Genomic DNA, 20,323 nt, shown 5'->3' on the forward strand with positions numbered 1-20,323 from the left:
ATAACTTAGTTACAAAGTAACTAGTTACCCCAACTCTGACATTCCTGGAAAATTAAACTATCGCCCCACCCCCAGGATTAGTACTGCATATGGAAACATTTTCTGAATCTGTTGTGAATACATTCAGATAGTTCTTCCCAGATTTACATCGCATGGCAAATGTAGAGAACCTAAAATTATAGGGTATCGGAGTGATTCTGTATTTGTGATGGTATCAAGGCTACAGCCCGTCTAAATATATACAGGGATTGAGAACATAGGATGCGACACTTAATGGCAGCTGTTAGTTTACCTGTCCATATATATCGTGACGAATATCTACATAGCTATTATTGTGTAACTATCTTATGTGACTAGTTAAATGTCACTGTACATACAATTGCAAGAGATAAGTGATACAATTGAAGTTCATGCAGTCTTTCTTCACTGCATGATAGCTAAATAGATCTTCTATAATGGACACCATAGGACACACACTAAATAGAGGTTTTCCCTTTTAGTTAGTTAAAAGAGTACATAGCTATAATCAAGAGTAAATAATATAATGTATAACAATGAGAATATCATATTGGTTTGGTAGGACTGAAAAAAAATCTGTTTAAAAAGTACAGGTAGAACAGCATACAGTACAATATTTATATGTAATTCACACATACACCTCTTTACTTATATTTATATTTGTATGACATGATTAATTAAAATGAAAAATGAAATTTAACTTTTATAAATTTTCCTTTTTAATCGTTGACTTTTATAATGTTTGGAATTTCGCTTTTTCAGATCTTCTAATTTAGGAGTCATAGTGTCTGGTACTAGAGAGAGTTCATACGTCTTTCTCTGTGGAGCTTTAGGATCATCAATATTGGAGGAGCCACCAGGAAGTCGAGGGATTTCTCTACCTTCAACTACCACCATTCCTGCAAAGTCATCTTTCACAGTATCACGATCATAGACACTCAGTGTCAGAACAGATCCAGTCATGTCAAGAAGATCCTCTTTGACTTCTCTATAAAGGGAAGAACACACCAATATTAAACATGAATATCTAAAGGAAGTACAATACTATGAGGAACTGGCTACAATAGCAGAGGTAAAAACCTAGTAATAATATGTCGCTGCTTGAGTGTTCAGTGATCAAAATACTTGAGTGTATTGTTCAGGCATGTTTGATTTACGTGCATGTTCAGTTAGCATCCAGAAAAGGACAGTGCAAAAATTTTGTGCACATTGAACCACTTGTGTTTGAATATACAGACTTTACCTTTATGGAAAAGGTTGCTTTTTAAAGGGAGGCAGCTAGTACATAAAACACAGAGAATGCCTTCACACAGTTGCGGTTTTGAACCACATACATGTAAGAGGTTTCTCAAACCACTGTTTGATTCACATAGCTATACATACACTACTTACATATCAAACTGCTTGAAATACGTAGGATTCAGGGTCTTCTTTTTGTACTCTGTCTGCACTGCTTCAATTTGAAATCTTGTGGTAGGCTTCAGTTGTATATACACATAAGGATCACTTAAACCTGCGTAATATATTTGTAATATGTTAGTATAATTTTTGTGAACACAACAATAGTATTGTGTAGTCATAACAAAACTTTCTATGTGAGCACACACATCTCACCCTTACCCAAATTAACACACATACAAGTTCACAGACACAAGTTATAGTTAAACCTCACCATGAGTAGGATATCGCTGTTATCAACCCCCAGGCCGAGGTGTTGATAACAGATATCCTACGAGTGCAGGTATGGAGTTTAATTGGCTTTTATCCCACGCTTTGAAACCCCACATCTGGCACATTGTATTTGCCAGGTGCATTGTTTTTCTGGCTTTCATAAACAATGTGACAATTGCTAAATTGAGGTGTTGATAATGTGTTATGACATGCCTTCTATCCCACACTTTGAAGCATTTTACTTCATAAAGAACTACAATGAGGCTAGTAAAGCTATGCATGGTTTCAATTTTGGGACATGACTAAAATTCTGAATGGACTGGGAAAACAGACTGGGAAAACAGACTGGCTCAAACAAGCCTAAAACATGAATTTACCATAGCATTGCAAAAACAATACTAGGCACAACAAAGGTCTTATAAAAACTTTTAAATGTGACTCTAAAGTGCGTTTGAGCCAAAAACAAGCCCTACGCTTAAAACAAGGGTGTAATAAACTCAGGTGAAAGCAGTCACGGGTGAAATTGTTACTATCAGTGCTGTAAACATGGTTGAATTATAGTCAACAGCATGAATTTATTGATTAATTGACAATTAGTCAAATTTATTGTTGCAGTAAGCCTTACCAACTGACAAAGTACAACATGGTGTGACTTCGAAGCCTGCCCATCACCTCCCGTCACCAGTTACACTGAGAAGTAGCTGTGAAACTAATTGCAGCAATTAACTTGAAGCATTTGGCAGCTGTGGAGAAAGTGGGACGGGATGATTCTATTCCCTTAATAGTAGTGTTGTTTTGGAGTCTGGACTCTGTGTTTGCTTTGAAGACATTCTACGTAATTGTTGACCGTACCACCCCTCGCAGTGGTGTTCCTGCTAAACTTGCAAGGAATAATCTACTACAGCAACTTTCTGTTGCGTTATGGTTGAACATGATTTTGAGGTATTGGGCACTTCAAGGCATTGACAATGATGACTCCTTAGTTGTATTCCCCTACTTGTAGTAGTAGTAGTAGTAGTACGTAAAGTAGATAGTTATGTAGTTTTATTAGTTGTTGTACCCTATAGTCTGTTTTGTTTTACTTGTGCTCAACCCGTCTGTTTTATTTGTTTTACTTGTACTTTTTTGTTTTACTCGCAGTACTTAATATCGGGTTAAGCAAGCTTTGAGACGATATTCAAAGGTTTATTTACTGTCACTACAGCGACTGATATTGTTTTGGAGTGGGTATAACTGTGATAAATAGACGTTTGTGGTAAGTTTTTCCAGTCCATTTCCTAGTCTTTTCTGCATTGTATGTCCTCATGTGCTTGCAGCTATATATTTTGACATGCTTCCTTTAATCCAACTGAATGTGTATATTAGCTTGTCCTTCATATTTAAGGATTCTGGGGTTTAACTTCCATTCCCAGGATATAGCTACCTCATCCTCCTTTTTTTAGTTTGGTGTAGGGCTTCAGTGGGATAGAATGTATACATAATAGAAAATATATCTTTTTGTCATACATACCATCACTGTCCAAAGGTGGCAAATTTGTTGCCTTTATCACTACAAGCAAATACAAAAATGGGAAGTGGTTAAGTGTATACACACACATATATACAATCAAAATACAATGACAGATAGCTCAATTCATTTCCAAATTTCTTTTCATCACTTCAGTATTATCTACAGTGTCCAGGGGTATTACCCTAGCAGCTGTGGAATAATAATGCTGGACAAGTAGGAAGGGGAAATTGTACAGTGACCTATACTAAAAGTAAACTACCATAGAGTCTGGTTGTTAGGCGCATACACCTAATAAAAGTTAGCAAAAAAATATTGTGATTAACATATAATTGTTAAGCGCATGTGCCTAATAAATAAAGCTTGTCGGATTCACTATCTTGGGGTGGTGTGAATTGCAGTACCAATATTTTGAGTCCAGTTTTACACTGAATCTTTTGTGTGGAGCATACTACAGAAGACCGCTTCACTTGTTAAGTATAGTACTTTTTGGCTTTGTGAAATATCGATTCATACACTATTAGTAAACCACTAGCATTTCTTCTCTTGTAAAGCTTTGTCTCATGTTGGAGCTTCATGTTTGTCCATGTGAGCTTATCAACCATGATTAAATACGAGAAATGGGTACCGTATAGTAAAACCACTTTGGCAGTAAAAAAGTGTGACGAAATCCCTCTGTTGAAAAAATTGGCAGAAAAAACTTGGGCAATTGAAACAATATTTGCTGACGTTTTTACCACCAAAGTTTTTACTGTATGGTACGTAAGGTTAACGACAAGGTGTCAACTCATCAGTTAAGTAGTGTAGTAAGTGTATAGGTAGCTAGTATTGTTAAAGCATTTTTGTAGCAGTGCTTTTGTGGCTACGGATCTATCTCCTGCGATGACGAGAGTGTTTTTCAGTAGCAGAGGTTATCACGTATATCAAAGTATTTGACCAAACCCATCATGGGACGATGAACTAGCTGACATGCGAATAGGAAGCCGGTTAGAAATGCTATCCCAAGTAGTGCTTACAACTGTGGGACACATTTCGAAGATCTCCAAGGTAAGCTCGATCTTTATTGCGTAGTGGTACGACTCGTAGGAGTTCACCTTCATCTCAAGTTCCAGTTACTCACTGTGCTCATGCGATCATCTAAAATAATTGGCAAAAAAAACTTTGGCAAATTGAACGCTTTTGCCAATTCGCCAAAGTTTTTACTATACGGTATGCACTTAACAAGTAATATGCGTTTAATATAATAAACGTGAGCTTAACAACCAGACTCCACGGTATAGATATTTAGACTTTTTTGGTGCCCAAAAATTGATATAATTTTGAGTACAATGTGTATTATAGGTAAGGCATTAGTTGTTTGCCATTCTAAAATGAGTTAATATTCATGTAAGCAATCAATTATGCCAACCCATGGGATTTTCATTTAGAACAAGATGGGCACAAACTTTTTATACCCAGCAATGGGTAATTTAATACTCTAGGTGTCCACAATATACAAGCTCCCCAGGCAGCGGAGTTCTTCAGTAGCATCCGGCCAAAGACAGTGGTGTACAGCTTCAATTATCAACAGTTCACATCGTTTATCAACCACTCATTAACTTGCCTACATCAATTATCATCCAGTTTGAGGTATTTCACTTGGTATTCCCATACTAAATCTTGCCAATAGTACAAAATAGTCTATATACCAGTACAGTGGATCCTCACTTATCTGAACCTCAGTTATCTGAATGCCAAATGTGACAGTTCTATTAGGCTATTTTGTCATCAGTGTGCATTCTATTAGAGCAAATGACTGTTCTATTTGAGTAGTTGAATGAAGCTCTGTATATAAATTAATGGGCTTCAGTTATCTAAACAATTTCACTTATCTGAACACTTTTTGCTAACTATAAAAACAAAGCTGTTCGAATAACTGTAGATCCACTGTACCAATTGTAATTCCACCAAAATTGTAATGAAATACACTCAAATCAATTTCTAATAAAACAAACACTTCAGTACTTCAATGCTTTAAGGTTACGGTAAACCGGAAATGGGTAAAATACTGCATGCTGTACTTAAGGTGATAACTCGCCTTTGCTAATAAGCACACATCTTTACTTACTGGCCCATTACAGTCCATACACTAGCCTAATAGGTTGGGAGATTTGAAGCTGCTAGTGTTAATCTCTCAAGAGCTATAGTGTGGTTTGTGAAGGACTTCGAAGCATTACTACACGTCAAATCGCTGGGAAACTATTACCATTTTCGCCAAGATAATTAGTGAAAACCAGCCAGCAGACACATGGGCAGGGACAGAAAGCCATTAAGAAAGGCTTGCTTTAGCAATCCGAGTACAGTATGAATACAGTTATTTAATTTTCGAAGTTTCATACAAATCCTTCCTGTATCGCTAAGAAAATGCAATTAAAAGCACTTTTTTGGTATCTGTCCCTGCGCCCACTACTACTGAACTGTTCTAAGCCACAACAACTAGCCTATCTAGTAGTATACTATAGAAAACTGACGTGAAGTAATAGTGAAATGCCAAAGAAACCACAAATAATTAGTGATGTCATTCAAGCGCCATGCGCTAACAGAACTGACAGTGTATCGAGGATATAAGCACCCAACAAGCCTTGTGTCACTAAGCTGATGTTTGCTACAAGCCCTACAGAACTAATTACAACGCTAACCTTGATGAGACTTGTAGACACAAAGAAGTCACTACAATTAAACCATTACCAAATATATTAACAAGCTTTTTTATCAACTAATTTACACAACGTTTATGCTTTCCTAGTGGTAAATAGCACTAAAAACCAAACACAAAATCTAACCTTGGCGCAATCGCCATTTAAATTTTATGGAATATTAGCAATGTGGTATAGTTAATGAAATTTTTGTGGCACACGCTTTGGCTTCCCTGGATTGAAGGGCTTCGACTTTACGTAACCTTAAGGTGGCGGTATACCGGTATACCGGAAACCCATCTAAAGGGAAGCCTTATGAAGTGAAGCCATAATATTACCACAAGAATTTGCTTTATTAGATCACGCGATTACACTTACGTAATAATAATATGGCTACGTTGTGTGTTAAAGCGCGTGGCTTTGTTGTAAGAAGAAATTCATCGTTGTTTAATATGTAGTAGTAAAGAAGACATTCACAAAAGTAAGTAGAGTAGTATAGAAACTTAGTTTAAGGGGATTCGTATCCTTTGCGCGAAATTTTGGCGGCAAGGGTAATTTGTGGTATTAGTATGGTATCCTAAATGGTGAAGACAGCTTTTCTACGTCAAATTTTTCTAGTATACTAGCTTTAAATCCTTGTATAACAAGATGCAGTTGTGCAACAAAGGTGGGCGAAGGGCGCAATACCCGAAAAAAATTTTCCGTGTACGTAATCCTGGCACTACCGTCCACTTTTCATAGTCATGGACGCTTGGCACAAGGAAACTATATAAATAGAATGATGTCTGCTTACGCTATTACTATGGTAAACTCATTACGCCCTAGGCATTGCCTGGGAAAACCTGAATAACCCATCGTTTGATCCGTCTTGGCATAAGGCTGCGAGTAAATTGACGTGAAGATGATTATAAAAGGGGTTCCTGAATTGCTCTGTATCCGCATTTCCATGTGTTTTAGCAGTGTGAAATTTCTTATGGCAACAGTGTAATGGTTGTGCTAAAACATGATACAGCATATAACTTCGTGCACTCTTTATTCCTGTGTTTTATGAATTTTATAAATCTATGTATCGATTAATAATTTTGCGGTTACCGCCACCTTAACACATTTTAAGACAAATTGAACAGCACTAATATTTCATCAAGACAAATTTCAGCGTGGTGCCACTGAGAAGAACTGTAGTTACTTTGCTTCCTACTGTACAGCAATGTAACAATGACATAAAAGCTTTTTCTTTACATAATAACCAACAACTTCTCTCCACTATGTATGGGATTCTTATCTACTATGTACATCTTGCTCCTGAGCAGTGAAACATATCTTGAACACTTGACAGCTGTGACAAGCCTCCAAACCTCTAAAATCCAAGTGTACTGTAGTCAATGGTGCATGAAAGTGCATGTATTTTAAATTACAAACATTCACCCAGTTTATCCATGCTCTTGTAGTCAATTCTCCTGTTGTTTCTATACCCCCCAGAAGACTTTACTTCAATTCACCTTGCTTTGAGTTATTTCCTCTCCAAGTTATCTCCATTGTTCATCACCACAACAGGACTTTCCGCCTTGTCTTTGCACAGCCACTAATCCATCATGGTTAAAACTACTTAAACAGTACAAAGGACACGAATTCCAAGTCCTATCAGTGGTGACTTTCTTGTAAACAGATGCGTACATGTGTAAGCAAACACTATTCTACTGGGAAGGATGATTACTCTGGCAGAGCCAATCACTAGAGCCTTTTGAATAACCACAGCCTGTCTCTGTGTATAAGGCTCAGTGTGTGGTACAACAACAGAAACAACACGGATAAAGTTCAGTATGCTACTAATACCATTTCATGCCAAAAATAACAGACTAGTGTATACAAACTAAGTCATAAACAAACCTCTTGTCATTCACAAACAGTACAACATGACAGAAGTTGATATTAACTGCTAGGACAACAAAACAAAACAGCACAAGGCAGCTTAGTGTTGTGAAATTCTGTGTTTGAATCAGGATTCTATTTGACGATAATAGATGCTGAGTTGGCCGATAATAGATACTGAGTTGGCCGATAATAGACGCCGGTCGATAATTGATTGCTTATATTACGCTATATAAGAACAAACATGTTTAAAGGGGAACTGTAGCCATATAGCTAAATTAATAATATCAAGAGTAAATAATAAAAGAAGATTTACTCTTGATAATATGGGAAGTCAATGTGTGTACCAATTTTTATAGTTGCTCTTTGTGAAGAACATAGCAGTGGAAAGTTGTATATTCCAAGCACCAGTGCATAATGAATGGACTAAAAGAATGTCCCAGGAAATACAATGAAGACAGCCTTTAGAGTACACATATCACAGACCACAAGCAGTTTTAAGTTTTTGTGGTTTGTTCTGAACAAAAAATGGTAAAGAGCAATTTACTAACAATAACTATAATGTTAAATGTGTGTTCATGGCACTATTTAACATAGGGTCATTCCATGTCAAATCAACAAGGAATTTAGGGTCACCTCTCAGATTTTGACGAAACTTGGTGTGTTTGTAGTACCTGTGGTGCTTATCACTCATTCAAATTTTTAGCTCCATACATTCCATAGTTTCTGATTTATGATCACAGATATTTTGAATATTTCATGAAAATTTGGTCCATCTCTACATATAAAATTGACTGCAACTTTGCACTGTGTAAATATTTTTAAACACAATTTTCACTGATGGAAGACTGTTGTTTGACCTTTCCAGTGATCCCTAAAATATGGGATATCTACTTAATTATGGTTCAAAAGTACTTCATTGAAAACTTTAATCCTTTGTATTTAGAAAAATGCTGCTTGAAATTTTTCAAATTCTTTTGTGAATAATGATTGGGTCATAGTCTATGTTTGATAAAATTTTTGTGGCGGGACCACAATGGGCTCAAGAGATCTAATGAATTATGTTGTGGTATGTGGTGGAATTTGCAGGCCATTATTGCTGTATTGGAGTGTACACCTCCAATAACCACTCACAACAAGCTTTCCCAAGTTTGCCTTACAGAGTGAAGGTGTCTAGGTACATTGCAACCTGTATTAGTGACCGCCTGTATTGAAAGGCCATCTATGTGCTGCAGTCAAGTTATACTTCTTTACTGTATAGCACCAAAGCATCAACCCTTTCTAGCAAAACCAAAATGGTCCTTATTAGACAGGTTGACTATAAATTATAGATCTGACCACCATGTGTCCATAAACATCATGTAAATGTTGTACCATCTCTTCACAAGTACCTTTTTTATTAAGTTGAATCCCACTGTAGTGGACTTAACCATATTTAAGTTCTGTATGTGGCTGCATAGATACATACAACAGAACTCCTCAGAAAGGATACCTGAATACCTTGATAACCAGGACACCTGTTTATACACTGTACTCCCACTCTAGCGGTGCACATACATTTAGACCAAGATACTTCTGTGGCTTCTGTAATATGAGCACTTTATTATGGTCCTAGCAATGGAGGGGTTTTACCATATACGCATGCATGCATTAATTGTACCTCAATGTATGAAATTAATTACTACATTACTTTACATTCACGACCACTTTGAAGATCAAGTCATAAATTCATACACATATTCACATAGGAAGTAAACATGTTGACCACGTATATAACATTTACCTGTACCAAGAGTATATAATGGGGAGGGCTCTCCATTATATACTCTTGCCTGTACTGATCTCAAAACGTGAACACAAAATACTTTGAAAAACCATTAATTTTAGTAATTACAGTACTATAAATCACGCATTGAGGTGCAAGCAATTGTTAATAATATAAAAATTCTTGGTACAAGTAATGCATCTACTGTATATAGTGTAACTCTTCTATTCTCTGGACCATTGATGAAGTGTTAATTTTTGAGAAACCACAGACTTGTCTTGGGTCCAAAAATGTACATACAATTATAAAGTAAGATCATGAGGCTATCAAGGTACCCGATATCCTTTTTGAGGAGGTCTGTTGTACCTATGCAGCCATGTATGTAACTTGAATGGTGTAGAGTGGAGATATGTATGTAAGTGCACTACGGCAAAATTTTACTTAATAAATAAGGTATAACTGAAGAGATGGTACAACATTAATGTGTTTATGGACGCATGATGATCTCATTTATATAGTCAACCTGTCTAATAAAGACCATTTTTGGATTTGCTAGAAAAGATTGATGCTTTGTGCTATACATTAAGATCCAATTAAAGTATAAATTAACTGCAGCTTATAGATGGTCTTTCAATACAGGTGGTCACTAATACGGGTTGCAATGTACCTAAACACCTTCACTCTGTAAGACAAACTTGGCATGGCCTTGTTGCGAGTGGTTATCGGAGGTGTACACTCCAATACAGCAATAATAGACTGCAAATTCCACTGCATACCACAACATAATTCATTATATCTCTTGAGCCCATAGTGGTCCCGCCACAAAAATTTTATCAAACATAGACTATTACCCAATCACTATTCACAAAAGAATTTGAAAAATTTCAAGCAGCAGTTTACAAAATATAAAGGATTAAAGTTTTCAATGAAGTACTTTTGAACCATAATTAAGTAGATATCCCATAATTTAGGGATCACTGGAAAGGTCAGTCAACAGTCTTTCATCAGTGAAAATTGTGTTTAAAAATATTTTCACAGTACAAAGTTGCAGTTAATTTTGTAACTAGAGATGGACCAATTTTCATGAAATATTCAAAATATTTGTGGTCATAAATCAGAAACTATGGAATGCGTGGATCTAAAAATTTGCATGAGCGATAAGCACCACAGGTACTACAAACACACCAAGTTTCGTCAAAATCCGAGAGGTGACCCTAAATTCCTTGTTGATTTGACATGGAATAACCTCATTTACTGACTCCGTGAGCTACCACAGAACTTGTTGATATAACTCATAACCAGCTAATCGCAGTTGGCACAGAACCAGTGAATAATAGTCCTGCATGTCACTTTTGCAAAACACATCTTGAAACACCTTGTGTGCTCAGATGTTTTACTACATTTATACTCAGAATCTAGCTTGACCCATGTACCAAGGTAATGCTCAGAGCAAGTGCCAAAAGTAGTGTTACAATGCCATATAACAATAGCAATGTGTAATAATATCAATAGTGTGATAATCGTATCACAGTAATCCATTATTGTGATATAATAATAGCTTGTGGTTATTGTGAGTGCAAATCAAATCAAAGGTACATCTACAGCAATACCTGTAACTGTAACACATAACTAGTGAATATAGCTATGTCATTGAATGAGATTAATGGTCACATGATTAGATTAATGTTGTTTTCTAGGTAAAATACAGCATTAGAAGACTGGTTATTATACTTTGCAGTAGTGCACGACATAATGCTACTTGTTACACGCACTTGTTAAGTAACACGTTAGTACTTTGTTAGGTAATAATATTACTGTAATACATGTAACTACCAGTAAACATGTTACTTAAGTAACGTATCACTTTAGTAAAGTAATGATCAGTTATGTATTACTAGTTCAAGAAATGTAGCACATTATATTACCTTTTACTGCATGAAGTAATGACACTATGTAACACGTTACACCCAACACTGGACCCTGTCATACATCTCTACCACATTACATCATCACTCACTGCATGACACCTTACATAATGTACTTCTATTGCAGACAAACACAGCTACAAACAAATATACAGAAAGTTCAAAACTGCAAGATTAACATGCGCAATTGGTTAACACTCATAATTGGTGAAATTATGCATGTTACAAAGAAATTTTACGTAAGTTTTAATCGAGCCATAACTCAGGAAAGGAAGTGTTAAATCTATTAAACCTAAATACCACTTATTTGCCTACTCATGGGGAGTTCAAAAATCTTTGCTTTATTTCAGTAGCTCCAATGGTCTGTGTTTTACGTGCATTTGTTTACGATGCGGTAGATTTAAACAAAATTGTTGCCGTTTCTTCAATAAAACCGCCTTCGTATGCCTATTTGCAATTGACTGCAGGGTTAAAACTATACCTTGGTTGATCTACCAATCCATGGTGAACACTGTAAGCCAAATCCCAACTTTGTAGACTAATCCAAACAGAAGTTATGGCTGCTAATGTAAGCAAGCGCCTGTAGTTTATTTTTAGTATAGTTACTGTACAAATTGATTTCCTTGCTTTTCCTAATTTCTAGTGCTGTAATTCCAAAACTACTCACCATAATCGACTGAAATTTTGGTTAACCATTCCTTGGACTATGCAGATAATGTTGAGAAAATTCGGAAGTTGTGCGAACTAGATGGGTTTTCACTGAGATGGACACAATATAATTTATTGCAACGCAATAAATTGAAGTTAACATGCCTTGGTGTGGGCGTAGAATGGATACAGTGCAAATCTACGTACCATACCATAGTAAATGAAGCCAGCATCCTTTAGTGATAAACTATCCTTTCGAGTAAAGTAATTAAATTCAGCAACACAGAATCCTTGAGTCTACTGTAAGGTCCATTAGAGAGGCATTGTATATTAGCAGTGCTAGCACCACAAACTGAAGTGAACACTTGTTTCAGGTAAAAGTTGAACCAATCCTGTAGGATACATGAAACGTAATGATGTCATAATGATTCATTGTAATAAACTGGTTTGACAGGTTTGAGATCACGAGATCGTGCCATAGTGCATGGTGTGTTGGCGGACAGAAAAACTTTTGTCCTTGGTGTCACTGGAGAGTTGCTACTACTCAGGGTCGATTTGGAGCAGAGTTGGTAAAGTCTAGCAGATGCGGCATGGTGATAAACCTGGATCAAACGGACATTGTGGATGCTCAGCTGCGTGAAGGATGAGCAGGCAGAGCTTCTACCGATTCTGTGAATGTTGAATAGGATTTTCTCAGTTAGGTGATGGCTACTGTTGATGATTCCCGGTGAGTCCGTTCTATTATAAAACTTTTATATAATTGCCACGTGCTGTTGCAGTTACGAAGCGTTAAACAATCATCAGGATTGCGTAATCGAAAATGAGCTGGCATCTAGTTTGACACAACATATTGTTGTGGCTGAGCGTTTTCAGTGTTTTAAGCAAATTTAGCATTATTGTAGCGTAGTGCAGAGCCGTCTTACCTCTGCTTGAAAAATAAAGCCTTTCGTCGGCCGCCCACATATATAATTAGCATTTAACGAGCAAAAGCCTCTCATATGCATACAATTGTACCTATTGGTATTTATCTACACTGGTCAGCAAATTTAGCTTTATTGTAGCGTAGTGCAGAGTTGTCTTACCTCTGCTCGAAAAATAAGGCTGTTCCTCGGCCGCCCACGCATTTAACGAGCAAAAGCCTCCCATATGTATATATTGGTATTTATCTACACTGGTTGCAGATGTGCAGTCAGCATACCATTCATAGTAAATTTGAAGATGTAGACTAATGTTATCTTCCACAAGCCTACAGCCATGCAGGTTTATCTACAGCCAGGCTTATCTACAGCCAGGCATACATCTATGTTCATCATGGTCTGAGCCTTTCTTAACTTTCCACATGGTAGGCAAGCACCTATATCAGTCCACTAGCACGTTTTTGTTGATATCTCATTTCTGTTATCTCACGGTTTTGTGACCAATTTTGTGACTGACCAACACTAATGCATGGACTGTTGCTACCTCATTGTAGGGTTGGTTACTGAGGGTTAGGGATGGTGTTATTGGGCACTTTAATACTAAACAGTGGCTTTGATAAATACCGCAAGCAAGGCAGCTTTTATTTGCTTTATGGCTTATTCAGCGTGATATTTGCATACGTGTTATTGCATGTGTGTTATTTGCATGCATGTTATTGCATGCGTGTTATTTGCATGCGTGTTATTGCGTGCGTGATATTTGCATGCGTGTTATTGCATGTGTGTTATTTGCATGTGTGTTATTTGCATGCATGTTATTTGCATGCGTGTCATTTGCATGCATGTTATTTGCATGCGTGTTATTGCATACGTGATATTGCATGCATGTTATTTGCATGCGTGATATTGCATGCATGATATTGCATACGAGTTATTTACATGTGTGATATTGCATGCGTGTTGTGATATTTGCATGCATGATATTTGCATACGTGTTATTGCATGCATGTTATTTGCATGCGTGTTATTTGCATGCGTGTTATTTGCATGCGTGTTATTGCATACGTGTTATTTGCATGCGTGTTATTTGCATGCGTGACATTTGCATGCGTGATATTGCATGCGTGATATTTGCATGCGTGCTATTGCACGTGTGATATTGCATGAATGTTATAATCACAAGCTATTATGGCTGCTGCTTGCCTCTTTGCTTATACGTACGCTATTACCATTGTTACTACATGTTTACCTTTATCTGTGATAGCAAGTATTTGCTGTTTTACAGGATACAAAAACTTGATAGCTTGTGCATTCAACTTCCTTATGTGTAACCGCTATGCCATCCAATGCCCTCAGTTCCCAACTTTTGTACATCATAGCACACGTTCTTCACACATTTTTCATACATTTCAGCATACAGCCTGCGTGATCACAGGACATCATGTACTAGTCTTAAGTATTATTAAATATTTCAATATGCAATTACAACCGGAGAACCTGTTGTCTCTCTGCCATGAGTGCTAACAGGTAAACCAGCCTGTTGTCAGTCTTGTCTGCCCCTGTGACTGATGAAGGCTGATTATACCCTACACCAGCTGTCCTAAGGGATACTTATGGACCATCAGGATATGCTTTTAGGCTCCCTGTCATTCCTGCTAGCATTGGTGTCTCACTACACTCATTCCCTGATATTTATCAAGCTTAAGAGATCGGGATGCTTTTGATGGAACAGTTGAATTACATTAGGGTAAACGAATGAATATCTCTCAGTTATTTATCCTCAATAATGCATGTGAGGTGTTTGCAAGAGCATTGCTGTTCCTCCTTCTAATGCAGATAAACCATGCATTCACGAGGCATGGTTTACTTGATTCATGTTCAGGAAGTATAGTACTATTGCATTGGGAAAACAGTTACTAATTGCACATACACAGTGGATTATCCGTGTTGAATTTTCTCGTTTCACTAAACACACAACGGATTGACGCTGTCTTTGCATATGTGATTCACTCATACCTCTTCTCCGAACATCTATGAGCATAATACACCAAATTAATACCTGCGGATTCCGCTCAATTAATTATGTGTAATTTTTTTTGTGAGCTATGCTACGTGTTCGTTCCTATAACTTCTTCCAATACTGTTATTGCAAGCGTATCATTACATGCACGACATTGCAAGTGTGTTATTGCATGCATGTTGCTGCAGGTGTGTTATTGCATGCATGTTGCTGCAGGTGTGTCATTGCATGTGTATTGTTGCACGTGTGCTGTCGTGCTGTGTTAACATGCATGTTGCTACATTTGTGTTGGCATGTGTGATGTTCTGCTTTTATCTGTTCAATTCCATACATATAAGGCTACAAATTACATTATTAGGACATCAATATTTGATCCTGCTTGCAGAGATCTCCAGCTGTTTGCTTGTGTTTTGCTACATCCTACTAGGCAACGTAATCCCATTGTATTTTGTCAATTATTGCAATAGTGATACATTTACTGCAGTTTATTCCCACATATAAACATGTTATTTCCAACTACCTATATACTGCATGCATGTGGTCAGCAACCATGTTTCTGGGCTAGACAGATGACTTGACTTTCTGCTCTTTGTATTGCAAATTTGCTTTTGTTATTTGTGGCCTTCGCAATACACTTTTTGGCATGATATGTGTGCTACTTTTCATTTCACGTAAATCACATTCTGCTGCAACAAGCATCATTACTTATGACTGCTACATATTTCTAATGTGCATAATTTCACCATGTGTGTTTTATAGGTATTTGCCCATTGGATATGTGCATTGTTTCCCTTTATGTGTGTGCATTACCAACCGATATCGTATAGTGTTGCTATAACAGGGTGATAGGGAACTGAGGAAGTTTGGGGAGAAATTGGGTGGATGAAGTGCTAATTATCTGTGCATGGCCAAACCAAACCAATTACGCTTATATGATTATTCACTGGTTGCTGCTATCACGTTGTGTTGCTATGCATACATGGTGCGTTGCTGCAACCTTGTACTAATTGGAACACATATTTGCTTCGTGGTCAACTGTAAATCCAGTCATGCCATATCCACAATGCTTGTCTGCGTGGCTTGTGCAAAAGTTATTACACCCTACTCCAACAATTTCCTCAGTTTCCCTTTCCCCAAAGTACTTGTGTATAGATATCTGTATGAATGTTATTTGTGTTTTGTGCTGTTATGTATATTTATGGCAATGTTATGTGGTAGATGTTTGCATGAGTGTTTGTTTGTTTGGTGTTGTTGCATACACTTTATGGCTTTGTCGAAAATGTTATTGTGGTTAGAACTAGGAAAAAGTAGGCAATAGAGCTAGGTGCGGTGGAAGGATGGTGTGTATAGCTAGGAAAATATTATATAGTCGTGCCTATTTTGTATGCACACATACTAAATACATGGTAAGTGGTGATTGTACCCCAGGGTGTGCACTGCTCGAATATGCCGAGTGCACACTGCCCCGGGGTGTTTCCACACCAATCAGCATGTTAATATACAACTAGTACAATTAAAATGATATGAAGTAGGTTCCAATGATAAAAAGTAAAACAAGACAAGAATGAAGGCAGCTATTACAATACAGCTACATATGTGGGAAAATCCCTACATTGGCATGTTACTACCACCAGTTCATTGCCAAAGTACAACATAGCTATGTGATAGGGATTTTCCCTATGTTGTAATAGCTTTTACTGCTGGAACCTTACTTCATTGTATAATTAATAATTTGTTGTATTAGGGAGTTAACATTTTTGCTATAGTATAGCTATGTTATACATGTATGACTGTGACTGCTTTATTAGAGTATCTCGATATTCCTGATTGTGTTATGCAATATATTAAGGGGTGTAGTTTACCATTCTACAGCAAAACCACAGCTACTGCAACTAAATCATTAAGGGGTGTGGTCATGGTGTGCTATAGATTTGAAGATAGATGCACTAAGGCCATTCTGTAAAAGTGATTTTCGTTGTGTATGATGTTTATGAAGGACCCTACTAAACAGTACTACCATCACTATGTAAATAGACTAAAGAATATGAGGCAATAAACAGCATTCGATTTCTTCACTCACAAATCCAGCAGTGCTTTCAGTGTGACACTCTGCCATAAATTTATCACATGATCTATTGTATATCACTGGATTCAGGAACACATGTGAAGATCACAATGACATTCTATAGCACCATCAAAGATGAAAATATCTGATGACAATGAAAGGCAATAGTTGAAGAACTTGTTTCTCTGCATGGATCTATGCTATATACATTTCATCAGTGTGAGACTTGCTTTACTGAGTAATAGAGCAATAATAAACTTGTATATGTTAAATTTTATTAGAAAAGTTATTGGAGCAAATTAAACAGAGTTTTCTTGAATGAGTAACAACTAGTACTAATCAACGGAAATCAATTAGCCACACAAGCAGTTGTGCTAAAAGTACCACATTGCAGTCTGCATAGCATTTGTATATACATGTAACTATATCACGATGCTTTTGCATACACAGTTATCATACAGCACTATCGTACTGTATAGTAGGGACCACAAAGGTATGCACGTGTCCCATGAAAAAACATCACCAAAAACCAGTCTCGCTTTTCCCTGACGACGATGAGGTAGCATTGGTTAGGTAAAACTAAGCCCAAACAAGCCTTCAGATTGACCCAAAATGCTTTCAAAAAGAATTTTTTAAAGTTTATTTAATAAAATTTTCTAGTGACTGACTGAAGTATGTCTTCAGACAAGTGTAACTCGATGATGGCTAAGGTTGATTTTTTTTCACTGTTTGATGTCACTTCAGCCCGACAGGCGCCTTTTGGCATACCGCAGTACGTATAATGCATTCTTCATGGACTTACCAGTGTCATCCTTTGTGTCCCATTCATCTTCGCTGACAGCAAAAAGTGTCGATTTGGGTTCCCTTCGTAACAGAAATCATCTGTATTTTTCATAGTTGCTACTTTCAGTACTTTGATTGTAGAGATGCTTTTCGTATAGTTCTTGATTCGTACTGCTGTGCAACAGGTTAAACATAGCTGACAACAAAGTGTAATGGATACTTCACTTTTCAGACAATAATTGGTAGCTAGGGCACGTGGCACCATTTCTTTCATTTGATGCGGTATGCGTGGATTGCAAAGGTGCTTTTCAAACAGTTCTTGATTCATAATGCTGTGTAACAGATTGAACATAGCTGACAACGTAACATAATGGATACTTTGTTTTTCAGATGATATAGCTGGGGCACGAGATGCCATTTATTTCTTTTGATACGGTATGTGTGGATTCACCAGTCATAATTGTTATTTACAAAAAAATTAACAAACAAGTACACAAAAAAATTTGGAATTTTCAACTAGCATAGCACATCGATAAAAAGTACTGAAACAAGCTGTAGTGCATGATATTAAATCACAGTAAAACAATAAGAAGTGTTATATCCCTACTGTGCATTTCTATTATGGTATCTTGACCACAGTAGGGATATAGCACTTCTTATTGTTTTACTGATTTAATATCATGCACTACTCCAGCTTGTTTCAGTACTTTTTATCAATGTGTTATGGTCCCTACTCTAGTTGAAAATTCCAAAAATTTTTGTGTACCTGTATGTTAAGACTACTCAACAGTTTGAATGACTGTCAAATTTACAGCAGATGAACATTTAATTAGATATTATAAAACTTTAAGCATTGCCTATACTCAGCACCATAAATATTGGTGACAAAATATAGCACCTGGTTTTGTCTTAATTGCATCATAATTTTAACCCTTGCTTGTTCCATATTTTTAGCACTTACAGCAGTGCTACAACATACACGTATGTACATCAAACAGCATAGATTGTGAATAAAATAACTCCATACCATAAACTTCCAGTGTTTGCTTGCTTTGGATATACCCAATACTGAAGGATAATAGACCATTACTGTCATCGCCTAATTTCTGTACACAACACTACATCAATTAACACACAATACAATACTACCCTTACAGTTAATTTAGCCAGATGCTTTAAGTGACTATGGAACAGCTCATCATCAGGTGTGGCCTGTGTGTCTATTACCTCACACAATTTCTAGAAAATATGTCAATTTACAATGTAATATTATTTGTAGAGGACTTATGTGTAAGCATATACAGTACGTACATAACTATAGTGCTGCCACGATATATCGATATATCAATAGCATTGATATAACATGGTGGTGATATAACCAATCAGTTATATCAATGTATCATGAGCCAGTATAATGATGTTGGGGAAGCCAGACATATGGTATTTGGCAAGTTATGTGTTGCTGGTTTAGTGGTGGACACATGCCAACCTGGACAATTGGAAAGAGTGGAAATGGAAACTGGAATGGTCAAATCATTATATAATAGTAGGGGGTGTACATGTAACATAGATTAAAACCTTTATTTAGTGGCCACATCTTAAAGACCACCTTTTTACAAAGACCACCTCTGTATAAAGACCACATTGTAATTAGGTTCTAAAGATAGATAAGGCATACTTGATGATCTAATAATGGTCAACTTTTATACAGACCACCTCTTTACATGGTAATATTCAATTTTGTGACTCATATAAAGGGGTCTCATAAGGTGAGCCTACCTTATTTTAGCTGATCTAGCTGTTTTGATAAAGTCATGAAACAGATGCTTGAAACTTATCTATTATAATGTGAAAAGGCAGTCTTTGTAAGAAGGGTGGTCTTATAAAAGGTGACCATGAAGTGGTCTTCTAAGGTCGGTATGCATTATTAAATTGGTATGCATTAGCCATCTTTGAGATCCAATTACAATGTGGTAGTCCGGCAGACAGCAGGGTGAAGTTTGCAAAATGGTCTATAGTTTATTTTAATGCACTTTTAGATTGTCCTGTACACCTAAAACAATATTCCACTGCTGGACAGGTGTCAGCCTTGGGCATTTTGCCATAGCAATGAAAGTTTAATTAACTGCATAGCAACTATACAAATTTTACAAAATAGATTCTGTGGGTTTCAGTTTTACCCAAAATTGTTGACCATTTAACAAATCTTAGGTGTTACAATTAATGTCAGAACAAAACTGACTGATTAAATAGTCCCATAAATCCCTGAAGGCATCATTATGCATACCATAGTTACGTATGTCTCAATAACCACCATAGGGCCTGCGGGCACAAACTACACCCTGTCACACAACAGGATGTATCTGAGTAATGGAGTAAAGTATTTGCATTCTGCTCCTTATATTATAAAACCAATCAATTGCTTACTACCTTCTGATATTTTCAAAGCCATAGCACATT

General features: G+C 36.8%; 1 protein-coding gene across 2 annotated transcripts in view; it reads right to left on the reverse strand.

Annotated features, from left to right (window-relative positions):
• Window positions 1-512: 512 nt before the first annotated feature.
• LOC136250808 (BAI1-associated protein 3-like) overlaps window positions 513-20,323 on the reverse strand; it is a 96,892-nt gene continuing 77,081 nt past the window's right edge. For both annotated transcript variants that reach the window (XM_066043114.1, XM_066043113.1), the window contains 5 exons: window positions 19,019-19,102; window positions 18,891-18,969; window positions 3,200-3,238; window positions 1,411-1,531; window positions 513-1,006 (listed from right to left, as the gene is read on the reverse strand). In XM_066043114.1, the coding sequence (XP_065899186.1) occupies window positions 715-1,006; window positions 1,411-1,531; window positions 3,200-3,238; window positions 18,891-18,969; window positions 19,019-19,102 (615 nt within the window). In that variant the 3' untranslated portion in view covers window positions 513-714. The remainder of the gene's footprint in view (window positions 1,007-1,410; window positions 1,532-3,199; window positions 3,239-18,890; window positions 18,970-19,018; window positions 19,103-20,323) is intronic.

The sequence above is a fragment of the Dysidea avara genome, chromosome 3 (assembly GCF_963678975.1).
Source record: "Dysidea avara chromosome 3, odDysAvar1.4, whole genome shotgun sequence".
Classification (NCBI taxonomy): domain Eukaryota; kingdom Metazoa; phylum Porifera; class Demospongiae; order Dictyoceratida; family Dysideidae; genus Dysidea; species Dysidea avara.